This window comes from Ciconia boyciana, chromosome 27, assembly GCF_034638445.1.
Source record: "Ciconia boyciana chromosome 27, ASM3463844v1, whole genome shotgun sequence".
Lineage (NCBI taxonomy): Eukaryota > Metazoa > Chordata > Aves > Ciconiiformes > Ciconiidae > Ciconia > Ciconia boyciana.
The window spans coordinates 1243767-1258388 of NC_132960.1; the positions used below are offsets into that span (position 1 = coordinate 1243767).

At 40.8% G+C, this 14622-nt stretch overlaps 1 protein-coding gene across 2 annotated transcripts in view; it reads right to left on the reverse strand.

Moving 5' to 3' along the window:
• The window catches only part of DIP2B (disco interacting protein 2 homolog B), a 70140-nt gene that overhangs the window by 37720 nt on the left and 17798 nt on the right, over positions 1 to 14622 (reverse strand). For both annotated transcript variants that reach the window (XM_072847136.1, XM_072847135.1), the window contains exon 2: positions 2416 to 2487. In XM_072847136.1, coding sequence (XP_072703237.1) covers positions 2416 to 2487 — 72 coding nt within the window. The remainder of the gene's footprint in view (positions 1 to 2415; positions 2488 to 14622) is intronic.

A 14622-nucleotide genomic window follows, 5' to 3' on the forward strand; every position in this document is an offset into this window, starting at 1 on the left:
AGCATGCCTGTCCTCCCTGTTTTGGTTCGGGCAACAGTGAAATCAGCAGCATTACTTAACATGCACAACCTGGGAAGCTGCTCAAAATACTTTCTTCAAAGCCTTTTGTACAGCAGCCAGCACATAACAGAGGAGCAACAACTCTGGTATCACAGCTCCATCACCTCAGTAAGTTCCATTTACAAAAATGGATGCTGCACCAGGAAAACATGTATCTTTAGGTAATTAACATTGTTGCCTTAACTCTAAAATAATGAGGCAAGCTCCCAGAGGCAACGGGAATGGAGCACAAATTTAGCAATAAGAATCTCCCAAATTATAATGCTGACATGCCCTGACATGTCATCACACCTACCTTCATCTCATTTCACATCTATGAAATGGAGACAATACGTTAGCTAACATCAGGAAGGTGCTTTGAGAAATGTAATGCACTAAATGCCAGGAGTAAACATTGTTGTTGTTGTTGTTGTGGACTAAATGAATTTTCTTCTCATTAACAAGGTGACCTGATTCTGAATCCCTCATGCATGACTGCAACAGGATTTTTACAACAGGACATTCCCAGATATAGAGGCAGCTGGATATAAGATATATAAAAAGCTGGAGGGCTGAGCCAGAACGGCAGCCAAAATGCTATCTTAATTGGTGACCTCCTACCAGCCTCTGTCTCTTCCTGAACTTCAGCTCATTCTGCAGCCTTGAAAAGCGTGACAATTAAAATAGCAGGGCCACAGACAGTCTCGCCAAACACTTTTTTTCCTCCTAATTAAACAACATTTTCTGAAACAAACCAAACATGCATGCAAAGTCACAGGCATGAAGGGCACAAGATCATGTCGTCAGATGAAAAGCAACTTGTAGAGCTTCAGCCTCCACCGGAGTCCAGGACAAAAGCAAGTCTGCCAAGAAGGCACTTGAATGTACGAAAGGAGCCCACATTTCCTTCTAAAGCTCAAGATCCCCACTGGTGTACATGTTGCACTGAGAGACTGTAAAACCTGCTTAACAAATACCTATTTATAAAGATCATACAGAGGGATTAGTCATGTGTATTACTTTTTGGTTTCTTTAAATAACAGAAACAGATTTGATACAAAGGTAGCAACCGAGTCCTCAGAGATTCCTATCACATCCTGGTTCAGGGAGGCAGTCCTCAGTACTCAGAAAGTTGTTTGTAACAAAATCTCAAATTTGAAGGCTAAAGCCCAATTTTTGCTTGCCTTGCTACCTTCAGTATGGCAGCTCTGAGAGAATACGCTATTCTTTTGTGTATAAAGCACCCACTATGGCAATAAGTCTCGGACAGGAGAACGGGCACCAGCTTTAGTTGAATATGCAAGCAAAACAAAGTTGAGAAACAAGTGGGATGGAGGAGAGCAGGAATGCAACCATCAAGTGTTTTGGAGTGCAGCGTCTATAAGCCACCACGTGACAGTAGCAGAGTCCTTTTATGTTCCTCAAGTGATTGCCTGAAGTGAACTGCTGTAATTTCAGCAGAAAAAACCTACACGATCTTTCCCCAACGGATGCAGTGCTGATGGTCAATACGCGTGCTTTTAGCCTTCGCTCTTTTTTAGATTTTTTTGGCAGTAGTTCAGTCTCAGTAAATTACAGTAAGTCCAGTCATGACTGCCTGTCATACCCATTCACTCCCCAAACTGCTAAGAGCCAGACACATTAGTTTCTAATGGTTAAGCATCTCAGCATATCAGTGGTGCAATTATTTTGGGTAAGCATCCCCATAATAATTATTAGGCATACTTTCAGCCATGTCCTTCAGTTTACAATTATATATAATTATCCTACATACAATCAGCTCTGCTGCTAAGGATCTTTGAACCAAAAGAAACAGATGTAAACAAAGTACGTGAATTCAGCTACTCTGGTAAAATAAACCAACAAATTATGAAAACTCTAATGTTTCGCCAACAAGGAATTAAGATGGCTGAAAGGAGGACACAGTACAGACCAACTCTGCAGTTAAACCATTTTTAAGAAGGCTTCAGGAATGATTCTTGAGGACTTCACACTTCATGACTGATTCAAAGCCCCTAAGTTCTCAGCTGACAAGGGAGTAGGACGTGATTTATATATGTGGGAGATAAAAGACAGGGCCTACAAAGTGCTGAAGTACACAGCACTCTACAGAGACCCACCAAACAGCTCGAGAACTACCAGGAATTCCTGGAGTTCAACACGAACAAGCCAATGAGAGGCAAAATACTGCCCATGACTTCATGGCATCCTGTAGCCTCCACAGTGTCATTACTAGATAGCTAAGGAAACACATATGAAACAGAACAGTTCAGAGTTGGCAAATGAAATCCAGTGCTCCACTCCACAGCCATTCCACAGATCCCCTTAATGTCCAGGCTATGCAAAAGTCTTACGGCAGCTGAAACAAGTACCTACCTTGGGTTTGTGGAACATAGGGAGCCAGAAGCTTTGCTCTCTTCTTCTCATACCCCTTTTGTGTGATGTCCCCTAAAACCAAGGAAAGAAAACTCATTTAACCATGTCCTCATTTTTCAGTTTGAGGTCTGCTTTTTCTTTTCAGTGACATGAAGGTTTCACCTGAACACAGCAATGCCCACGCTGAAGAAAACCTGAAACCAAATATATGCGAGTACATTATGATTTCAAAGCCTCCATACTACAGAACTTCTGTAGTTTCCCTTGGGATCAGAGATATACACTATACACTATTTAAATGCAATAATTTGAATCAGAACAGCTATCTAAATAGAATATCAAAGCAATGAAAACCTAAAAAGGGAAACTCGGAATGCATGAAAATATTCTGTAACCACAAAGCCAACTTAGGCTAACAAAAGGGAATAATTCCCAAACAACAGGGCAAAGGGAAAGTGCAAATTCAGAGCCTCATCTTAAACTAATCAAATTGAGAACAGCTTTCAGCAAATAAAGTGAGCCCACTGCAGGAGCTGGTTAGGGCACCTCTGAAAACTGAAGCAAGGATGAACAGAGTCAACTTCTAGACTACTGCCCAGCAAGCACACACTATGATCCAGAAAACCAGACTTTTAATCATGTCTATTTGACATTCAGTGAAAGCAAGCTAGGGGGTTGTGGGTTTTTTAACCTGGTAGTAGCTGTATTTCCACTCTTTGCTTACTGCTAGAAACATGCAGAAGACAGATGCTTGAGCTCCACAGAAACAAAAACTCCAGAAGAGAATAAGTATTAGTAAACTTTTCCCTTTTTTAAAAAAACCTAATCTGTCTGATCCTGGAGATGTAGCATCTGGCTGCTGTCTTTTGTTTTAATTTCTCACATTACATCAGAACCACAAGAAAGACTGAAACCTTGAAGGGATTAAAACAAAAAGCCCTGCAGCATTTCAAGCCTTTTTGTAGCCTGACCTGCACTTGTAACCTCTTATCTCTTGGGGCCAAAAGATTGGAAATGATCAAACACATAGCAATAAGAAAACAAAATTATTTGGTATTACTTCCAAGCTAAAATTAAGCCCAACAAGAAATTAGTGATCGCAAATGGCACGTTTTCTTTGCCGTGAACCTGATTATTGCAAGGCAAGAGAGTATTAGACATTGAGCAGCACAGGCCACTGTATTTGCTGCCTGACAGCATCCTTCTGCCAGACACTTCCAGTCTGATCTGGAGGGCCACATCAGAGAAGGTGATTAAAGGGTTTAGGCTCTAAGCCTCCCAACACAACCAGCGTCTCTGCTAAAACATTCCAGCTAGCAGGCCATTTTGGTTACAAAGGTGACTCTGCAGTACTGAAATGCTTGGAAAGGGAATGGACTTCACTCCTTTGTGCTGGACAATCAAATGTCAGTGTCACTTGAAACGCCTAGACTAAGAGTTTCGAAGCTGAAATAGGTACTTACACTGCTTAGCGGAGGGTGTGCATTTGCACACAAAATTTTATCTCACTCCTCTAACACTATGTTTGAGTCAGGCCCCAACAAGTCCAAACAAATCCAGCAGCTGAAAATTAGAATGTCCATGAAGCACTGAAATGCCAACCAAAGCATTAATTTTAATGCTTGATTGCAATACATAGCTCAGTTAAATTAGTCCAGCTCACAAGAAAGGTATGCTGCCAGTGTAAGAAAAGTACACCTTCAAAAAAGAGCTATACAAAGACTATACGCCAAAAGGATAACATCTTGATTGACTGCACGAGCTACAAAATCCACCGGCTTTTCTGAGATTCGCCTGAGATTCCATTTTGAGAGGCAGTTTTAATTCCCCACATTGTTCATTTGGGTAGCAAATAGACCAGGGTGACTGCTACTTCAGGAAAAACAAACCTGCACAGAAAGGGGGAGGGATTTTTCCTTATAAGCCAACCCACAGATTTGTTTGTAGCTTGTTATTTTGTGATTAATTTCTCCACAAGATTTAATTGGACTCTTGACATTGGTGGTTACACACTATATATAATGAAACATTTGCCACAGAAAATTGTTGGAATGACTAAGGAATACCAGTACATTACGAACAAATACCAGCATTCTCAATTTAAGTATCACATTCTGCTTTATGTACTGGGAAGCAAAGAATTCTCTCTAATCACTTGCTCCACACTAATATCTTACCAATAAAATGAACCTATCCTCACATGAGTGCAAGGCTTATGGTTCACAGATTTGCATTTGGCAATTTGAACTTGAGGTGAGGCACTACTGAAAAACAAGAAGGTAACTCAGGCCAAAACACTATTTGCAACCTTCACTACCACGTGATGCAGATAATCTACATTATTGCTTGAAAAAAGGATTGTCTGAGCATAGGCTAATAAAAAAATAAAAAGCCTAATGCTATTCGGCAAGAGCAGGAAAGTTCCAACTAGCAAAATTCAAGCAACAGAAAAAAAAGTGATAAATTCCTGGGACTTCCCTGCAGCACTGTGTCTTCCTGCTGCTGGATTTCCAAGCAGAGTTTGTTTTAAAAATAAATAAATAAATAAATTAACCATTATTTTGACAAACAGGTTGACAGTCTCAAGCACCTGCATACAGGATTAGAAAGCGTAATGCTTAAATTTTTAGACTAGCCTTACTGAAGTGGAACTAGGCAGTAGGGACTGAAAAGGTTAGAAGAAACAGATTAATTAGAGTTTTTATTTAAGGATAGCCATCCATGCAGGTTAGAAACAGAATACAATTACCTGAAATAAAGCTCCAGCAAGACACAGGGGCTAAGGCTCTCAGAAAAAAAGCTTGTGTGTAGGCACGGGTGACGGGTGTAAAGTCATCTCAATACAATTATGATCCGATTACTACAATCACAATAGTTATGCCCAAATTGACATCTCAAGTCTTGGAAGCAAGTGTGCCTTTAATATGCTGCACGAGTGGAACAAATTTATTGTACAAAGCCTCTCCTCTCTGGTCATACGTAGTCCAAATTTGGTATCAATCCACTGAGACAGAAACCAAAGATTCACTAAGAGAGAAATTTTCTTTCACCCTATTCCTTTTCTGCTGATCTACAGGAAATGGAAATGGCTAGATCCGAACATAAATGCGGACTTCCTCACTGAATATCAAATTACAGCAACAGGAAGAGAACCAAGACAATAGGACTGCAATCTAAAGAACCATTCACTCCTACTACATAAACCTGGTAAATCATCAACCCCGCTTCCATAAATTCAACACTTTGCGACATTTGGTGTGCTAAATTCTTCCAGCTAGCTGAAAAAACAACCCAAGAACCACAACCCCTCTCTACACAGATGCAAGAGACAGCACTACAAAGAAAGCATTAGCAAAGCAAATGAGAGCTGACAATTTAGCTTTAAAATGGTGCTAGTGTTTGTTCCTACCTAGGAAAGAAATTACAAACAAAAACACTTACTGCCGAGACACTCTTTTGGCCCTCTCCCAGCTACAACTGTTTCTGTTCAGTTGTAGTCTGTATTTATCTATATCCTAAGCTAGTCATGGTTGTGCCTCCACATGCTGAGGAGGCCCTGCTAAGGAAATGGGATTCTTTTCAAAAGAAAGCAAAGCTTCAGTTGCTTTTCGGCCAAGACCCTTTTGCCATAAACGACCGTAAGATTCTTGTACGTCATGATCTTTCCTAGTGTCTCAAAATGTGATATCAGGAATCTTTAGGGATTTTCTATTTTAAAAGGACTCATGAGAGTGAGCTAAGCTGCTGATCACTGATGCAGTGAAGGAGGCTCTCCTTCCTTGACACCTCTGCTGCAGTGATGGCAACCATCAGCTCAGGTGCAGCGATGTCTCCACCTTCCACAGATAACCAGTACATCAGAGCAGACTGAAGTGTGAATACAGCCCACCACCACAATCCAGTTCATCAGCTCCACACGCTACCATTTTTCCTCACTACACTACCCAAACTCATAGTTTTTCCATCCCAAGCAATGCAAAGCCCTGCTACCACCTGCACTACTCACAAAGGTTACCTCATTCCAACACATGAGAAATTTTCTCCTGCACAGCCACCAGCTCAGTTTTCCTGCTCATTTGCAGAGCATTTGATGGACCAGCCCCAGCCAGCTTCACAGAACAGGTTCTCTGGCAGAACACCGGCCCTGGTATTGCATTGCTTCAGTAATTCCTCATCTCGCTATCTATCACAATACTGCTCCCCTCTTTCAACCCCCTCCTCCCCCCATTTAATCTTTTCCCTCTTCCGACAGTTTTAAAAGAAGAATTTAAAGAAATCCTACTTTTCAAGTCACAGCAGGTCTTGCAAATACACACAGAGATGCCCTTCTGTGGATTCAGAGTATGAAAGAACTCTAGATTTATGGTTTGCAGAAATAAGACAAGTTCAATCAAGGAGCAACGATTTTTCCTCACTTGGAATGCCTGGACAATAATCCTGACTGCAGACACCTCCGTGATGAAATCCAAGAGGCCCTGCTTGTTTGTGAGTAAACATGTGTACATTTGAGAGACAAAATTCTCTAGAAAAACGCAAAAAATGGATTCTGAGATTCTTTTTTCATATGATTCTCCTAATTTCTTGAGAGGAAATTAGAATTGATCCTCATCATGCAAATCCAATCTGGATGTTCTGACCATTGCGAGTGCAAGAGAAAAGACAAACTCAGCAATGACAGCAAACAGAGGGGTATAGGCTTACACGGAGCAGACAGAAGTCCAGTGAACTACAACTGATCAGCCTAGATGTTACACCTATATTCAAATCATGCAATAGAGGAGCCTGAAACTTCAGGAGTCTCACCGCCCTGTGACGCCAGGCTGCTTTTTAGCAATTAGAGTTGATGATCTATTCGAAACAGTGGTGCTCAATCAGTGCAAGGTGGTAACACCAGCTAATCCTGCTACGCTCAAACAATACTCCTCTTTCAACATCCTTGCTCCCCTTCCCCCCATGGAATGAGAACACTGAATCATTTACTGTCTAACAAAACCATAATTACTACAGTGGAGAAATTAAGGAAAATGATCACGTAGTGCACAGCATCTCCCCAACAAAGCCTCTAAACACTTGACTGTATCAAGCAAAAGATTCAAATTTGAAAGCAGTTCGTATGTGTTTTTAAAAAGTGTTTGTATGCTTTAAAAAAAAAAACCAAAACATCGATGTTTCTAGCAGTTTATGTTAACAGAGTATCCTGGAAATTAGCCCCAAAACACAGACAGCCTCTCTCTTCACTTAACAGCAAATACTGTAACAACATTATAGCAAAAATAAGGAAATAAATTATATTATCACTACTGCATCTGTTTTTCAGGTCTCACCCCTATAAATGACCTTCCTGACTTTGCCTGTCTTGCCTACTCCCCTGCTTGATCTTTAGGCACATATGACAGGCAATGTCTCCCTGTAGCTTTATAATCTCGAACTTACTCTGACGGAATACAACATAAAGCCTGGCTTTGCAGAGCTTGATTTTGGGTTTCCTGTCCTTGACCAGAAGTAGACACCAAACTGGAGATACTGAAACCCAGAAGTGTAGCTGAAAGTCCAGAATGTTCTTTTGTGGCATGCCACTTCCAGATAAGGTCTTTCAAGTGTTTTTGGAAGTGTTAGGTGGCATGTTTGAGAAATCCAAAATGAGGAAGGTATGCACTTCAGCACTTACAACGGTCTCAGTTATGGCCTAGGCAGAAAATAGGTATCAAACCAATCAGTTCAGCACTTCAGTAAGAAATGTTGTCGCCACCCGTTTATTTTGCAGCTAGATATCATCTTTCTTCCACTTCCTGGAGGATTGGCAACTTCTAGACATCCCCACCCCCGATGGTTTTACCAAGGCTAAAAGCTAGGATGTCCTCAATCCCAGGCTTCAGCAACCCAAAAGACAACATTTAAACCTTTTTTCTAAGGCTGTGTGTTCAAACAGACTCTACCTGTTAAATGGTCTTGCACTCCTAACACTCTTTGGCTATAACTTCAGCACAAAAACTATGTTTGAAACAAGTTTAGACAATTGCCTCTTTCTGTTTGAGGCCAAATGATGATGCAGCTTCAAAGATTCCCTCCTCCTTCCTTCTGGTGAAGCTGTATATCAGGTTTCCTCCTTGAAGACAATACCAAGGTCTGCAAACTAGACACTCTTCCAGAAAAAAGTCACTGGTTTCTTGAAAGAAATAAAGCCTTACTCACTCCATATGTCACCCCTCCACCAAAAAAAAAAAAAACAAACCCAAAAACCAAACAGTAAGAAAACCAAACAGAACAGGTTTGTGCTTTGCAGTTTCCCTTTAACAGCACCATTCTGTTCCCATTAAGAACATGAATAGGCTACTGAAAAAACCAGCAAGTCTTACAAAGCTGTGTTTGTTAAGCACAAGCATTATACTGCTACAGTTTCAGTACTAAAAGTTTCACAGACAGATCAGCTCCAGATTAATTTATATACACAGTACAAGTCTACTTGGCTCCAGCACTGTGGGGACTCTGTTCCACAGTTTCAAAAATCTTTTCTAAAGGCTTATGAATGTTGCTTTACCAAATTAAAACTATTTTAATCTCAACATTTATTATTTCAAAAGAATGCAATTCAAGATTAGGTTTTCGTGGCATGCTCTACCCTGCGTACGTGGTCGTTGTCAGACTTCCACACTGCAGAGGTCTGGCTCTGTGTCATTTAAGGTCACAAGGTGCACTGTACTACAAGTCACTTACTATGTGCCTTAAATCTTTTAAATTTTTTTTGTTGTTTTACCTTTAAACAATAAATCCACCTACTGAAACTATACTGAAGAATCTCTTTATCCTACAACAGCATTTCAGAGTACCAGATGATCCACTGTCCTCAATTCACCCGTCTGGGCCCATGTATTACGAGCAGTAATCTTAGATGCCATACGTGACACATCACCAAACTGGGTGAGCGAAGGACAGAGTTCAGCTTGCTTTGTGTGCGTGGGCAGGGGGTGACCAATGAAAAGGAGGTGTCACCAGATCAGCTTCAGCTGAAGACCCTCCCTTCCCCACCAAAAAAGACAAAGACACAGATGGTAACTTATCATTACCATCTCTGCTGAAAATGGCACTACCCAGGGTCAGCAAAATGCGTTCTCACAGGTTTCGCAAGACTGGGACACTGATAAATGCTTGTAAGCCTACCACTGTAAATAAAAGAGCCTCTTCTAGATGTACTACACTCTTGTTGATTCTTCTCTTTGCAGCAGATATGAGAACATTCTTACATGTGACTGCGTGCATGGTTTACACAGCACCAACATGACCCTGGTACTCTCAGCAGTTAGTTTCTTTAAAGGAATTCCCCAGGTAAGTTGCTCAAATGACTGTGAAGCCAAACTTCAAGCCATACCTCTAGTTCATTTGTACGTAAGAACTAAAAGGCCAGAAACCAGGAATACTTTGCCTTTCAGATCCTTACCTGTGCCAAAAGGATGCAGGATGCACTTGTGCATCAGCAACTCAAATCACACTATCAATGCATGGGTAACATCTACCTTTACAAAAGGTAAAATGTTTTTAAAAAGGTTCCAAAAACTCTTGAAGATAACCCCTTAAAACTTTTAAATACATCACTAAGTTCTGTTAACCCTGATAACCCTACTAAACACAGGCTCTGCTCACTGCCTCTTACAAACATCTGCAAAATACAATCACTGAAGTAAACTTTATACAAGATATTATGTTGCAAAGTGCAGCCATATAAATTTTACATGTTACCCATAAAACCAGCACATGCACATAAATAGCTTAATCCCATATGCAAATAATAAATCTTGCATGTAACCCCATCCTGGGGCGGGGGAATCTTTTAAATAGCTACAACTTGTCATGGGGAAAAAATGTATTTTCCCTTCTGAATGCTATAAAGGCCGCAAAACCAAGGCTTTGTCACAAATAGGATTTTACAAAATCTATTAAAGAGAAACATTTTCATCTATTTTTAATAAGTAGTCAACGAGAAGAATGTGGATTTAGACGTAGGAGTGCTTAACAGTGTTTATAATGCTAGTCCTGCAACAGAACGATGCACTTAAATGAGGAGAAACAGAAAGTGTCACATACACGTACGTAAGAAGCAGCTATACTCACAGTCTGAGCTGAGTAAAGCAGACAGCTCCCACGCGTTTAAAAAACCCAGATGAAGCGATTCTGCCCTGAAGAATACTCTTTTCTGACTAACTTCCTGGTCACAGACACTAGCAGAAATTCACATGTGTTTAATCCACAGCACAAACGCACAGACCTAGCCCTCTACCACTAGACTGAAAACAAAAGTTTCCCAGGAAATGAATAAACTTTATGCAAGAGTAACTGCCCTGTGAGTCAGCACTTATTCAGTAGGTAGGTATATAATTGTCTTCCTTAAGGTAGAAATGGAATTATTAGAACAGTGAGTGCTGATAACCTTCTCCTAGGAGTTGTCCGTCCAGCCCAACTACAAAAGATCACACACCCCTAAACTCTTGGCCTGTTCTAAACAGTATGCACTTTCTCCACAAGACAGATGGTCTTTCTCCAGCGTGGACAGATGATTTTCCAAATCAAGCCTGTTTTTAGCCCAGGAATAAAAATAAAACCAAAAATATGCAGGCACCCAAAGAGAACTCTGTATCTTGCTGCAAAAGACTTAAGACTCATGTAGATAGCCACCCACAATTAGAAAGCCAAATGATATCTTCCCTTGGGTTTACCACCACCTGCAGTAAACAGCATTCGGTGACCGTCTGGTGCTCTGACAAATGTGGTGATTGATTAAAGTCAGACGTACGAAGCTTTTACCCCACCCACAGCCATCAGCGACACCACGGTTTCCAGTCCAAGATATTCAATGAAACCAAACAGTCCCTGGCATTTATTCCGCGCCCCGGTTCCAGGGAGGACGGGCCCTCACCAGGGCTGTTTCCCTCTCAGCTTTCTCGCACAGAAACCTGATCATATTTTTGCAGCCTTTTGTTCAGCAGCTGACGTGGCCACACAAAAACATCAGAATATTACCACAGTGGATCCACCTGGAGTAAGATTAAAATAGAAGTTACTATGGGTTTTAATCCTGTGCGCAATTCCTATCGCCTACTCTTTCATGGCTCTCGGATGCCAATATTTAATAATTCTTTTGAAACAGGCTTCAATTTTTCTAACATAAGCCAACTGCCACAGGTACTCCTTGCTGGTAAGTCTCCTCCAAATCTGACGCCATAGCAACACCGTGCCAAACCATCCCGAAAAGCACTTTGGATATGCAGCCCATTTCAGTCCAACTGTACCTGAAGTTACTTTTCGTAATTAAATTCTAGATTCTTGAATAAGATGCAAGAATGGGAGAAGAGAGAAGTTAAGAGCAATTATTCCTCTATCTATTGATCAAACACAGCGCTGCTCACACAAAGTATTCAGGTATGGAAATGCAACTCTGACCTTCCTTTAAACACAGTGTTAACAGAGCACTAACCTAGTTGGCATGTCATACTGCACGGTAGCACACTAATTACATATTTCCAGATGGGAAAATGCTATTCCAAATCATAGTGCAATGAGCTCGATGATTATGCATGATGAAACAAAGAAAGATATCTTGATGAAAGCATTAGCACTTAAAAGATCACTCCCCAAACAAAAATCGACTAAAAAAAAAAAGAAAAAAAATCAATCGCAAGAATGAATTTTTCAAAATTAAAGAGGTGAGACATCTATCGCAACATGTTTTCCCACATGCCTCCTGCCCTGGCTTTCCCAAAGAGGTAGTACCAAGTGTGTATTCATAAGGATGTCACTCCCGTTTTACAGAAAAAAGCAGCAGAGAAAATGATGGCTGCTCAAGAGAGAAAAAAAAACATTGTTCTTCCCAAAGCATTGAAATCTGAAACACAAACCACAGTCATTTTACAGCACTAACAAGCACTTACTCTAGGATAGTTACTATTAAACAGTATTAGTCACCATAGTAGGATTCCACTACTTAAAGTTAAAGCAATACAATTATTAATCTTTTACCCAGCCTCAAATTAGTGTGCAACACTAGTAATTTGACTTGCGGAAACTCCCACCAAATTCCAGAAGCGTACCTGACAAAGACAGGAGGCAGACTCAGTGAGCAGCTCCGAGACTTCTTGGTTTTGCTATTCATTTATTTTAAGCCTGACTAGTGGGAACGAAAGCACTTAGTTAACTAACCTTAAACCTGCTCGGCACATGGTAATTTAAAACAACCCCACCTCCACCCCAAACACAGTTCTACAAAACCAGAGCTATATTCAAGTTAATGGGAGGCTGCCCCATGGAACGATACTTGCCGCGTACAAGCCCAGGATTCTGTACAGGCTCCTCTATGCATAGCCCAGGCCATCTTTTCTGGATTGAAGAGTATGACCCATTCAAGTTGGTTACAAGCTTGGGAAACCAGATTTAAATGGCAAGAGCAGAAGAAAAATGCACTGTACAGCACAGCATAAGAAGCAGATTGCAGGGCCTGAGCTCAGTACGGGCTGTGTTAAGCTTTCAGTTATGTTTACATCAGCAACCATGGCTTCTTGAGGAATTTCACTGCTAAGGAAACCATGTTGGCATGTCACCAGCAAGCCTAAGAAAACCCATTATTCTGTCAGCTGCAATGCTCTTTACAAGAAAGATCATGCAAGGAATGACTTCTGTTCAGCGCTCTTTCGGCATGCTAAAGAAGAGTCAACGTCTGCTTCAGAAGCACTTTGTTCAGAGGCTGCATAGCAGGATGTGGCAAGATCCTTCTCATGTGAAAGCCTTTAAGCTGCGTGGAAGATCAAAATAATGGGCAAAACGTACTACAACAGCAAACGCGAGAACCCTCATAGCACAGCTCAACAATCCAGCTGCACGTTGCAAATCCACCACAAAGTTACTGAACTTAGCTGCTTCAAGGGAAAACACGCAGCTCTCCCAGCACGTCGATCCCTCCTAATTCTGCACACTAAATGGCTCTTTAAAGAGAGAATGACATTCAGTTTTTGGTACAAAGTGGCCCTTGGTCTGTCTGCCTTTAAGTAGAACAAACGTGCTATTATCATAAAGAGAAGGAACGGTCAATCTCAATTTGCTGGCCTTGTTATGCAGGATATCGCAGTACCAGACAGATATTTCTGTCATTCCAAAGTGGCAAGATCCTAACACATGGATATTTCTTGCCTTGTATCAGCACATCACCACTGTCATAATATATTTTCACAAAACCCTGAGGACAAATATTCTTTCTAACATTGTCACCCGTGGACCTTGAACCTAAACAAACAGGCTTAAAAGTAAGAAAGATCTTATTCAACAAGCTATCTCCAAAACCACAATTACTACTTACAGTGAATTTTCCTACTGTGGTCTCTCTAAGGGTGCAATATTTCCTTTTCCAATTTAAATAAACTGAATTCTCAAATGTCTTGCTTGTAGAGGGAAGGAAGTATGGAGAAATCAGTAGGATTACTTAAGAGCACACAGTCAGCAGCTTGACAAAAAGAAAAGGAATGCAAACAAAGCAAACAAAAGAGCTTACAAAAAAAGATATTGCAGTTACAGTGTGATTTAGTTTGAAAACTTAAGTCTTTGACAGCAAATTAATGCAGGAATTATTTACAATACAATATGCTTCCAAAATACTGTGTCTTTATTACAAAATTTGTCACTGCAACCTTGTTAAAAAGCTGCTTCTGAGATCACATTTTCTTGTCAAACATTCACATAACCAAACTCTACATGAGAAAATTTCTATCTTGTTAATTTTTCATTAGTGAAAAATAAAGCAGACGATAACAGTGGAGTAATCACAACAAATGACTCCGAAACACCTTGCTTGAAATTCTCAGTGAGTGGGGAACTGAGGCTCTCAATAAAACAAAAAACAGAGGATGACACGAAGCTTTGGACAATTGCTGCTTTGTTCGCACAGTAACTACAATCTCCGCAGCAGTCTAGAGCAGCAGGCTGAGACAACATCTCATCTGAATTCCTCCCTAGCCTGGGTCTACCTAGGCCAGTGTTTCCGTAAAGCTGCTTTAGTATCCCGAATCGCTCAGGAAATCTGAGAGCACTCACTCCTCCCTGAAGGTAAGCTCTTCCCATTACAGCAGGCATCCTCTCAACAGGCCAATGACCAATTCTGGTGTGGTGTGATCTACACACAAAGTAACTCCCTTCTGGAAAAGCAAAGCTATCACCATGAGACAGATTAAA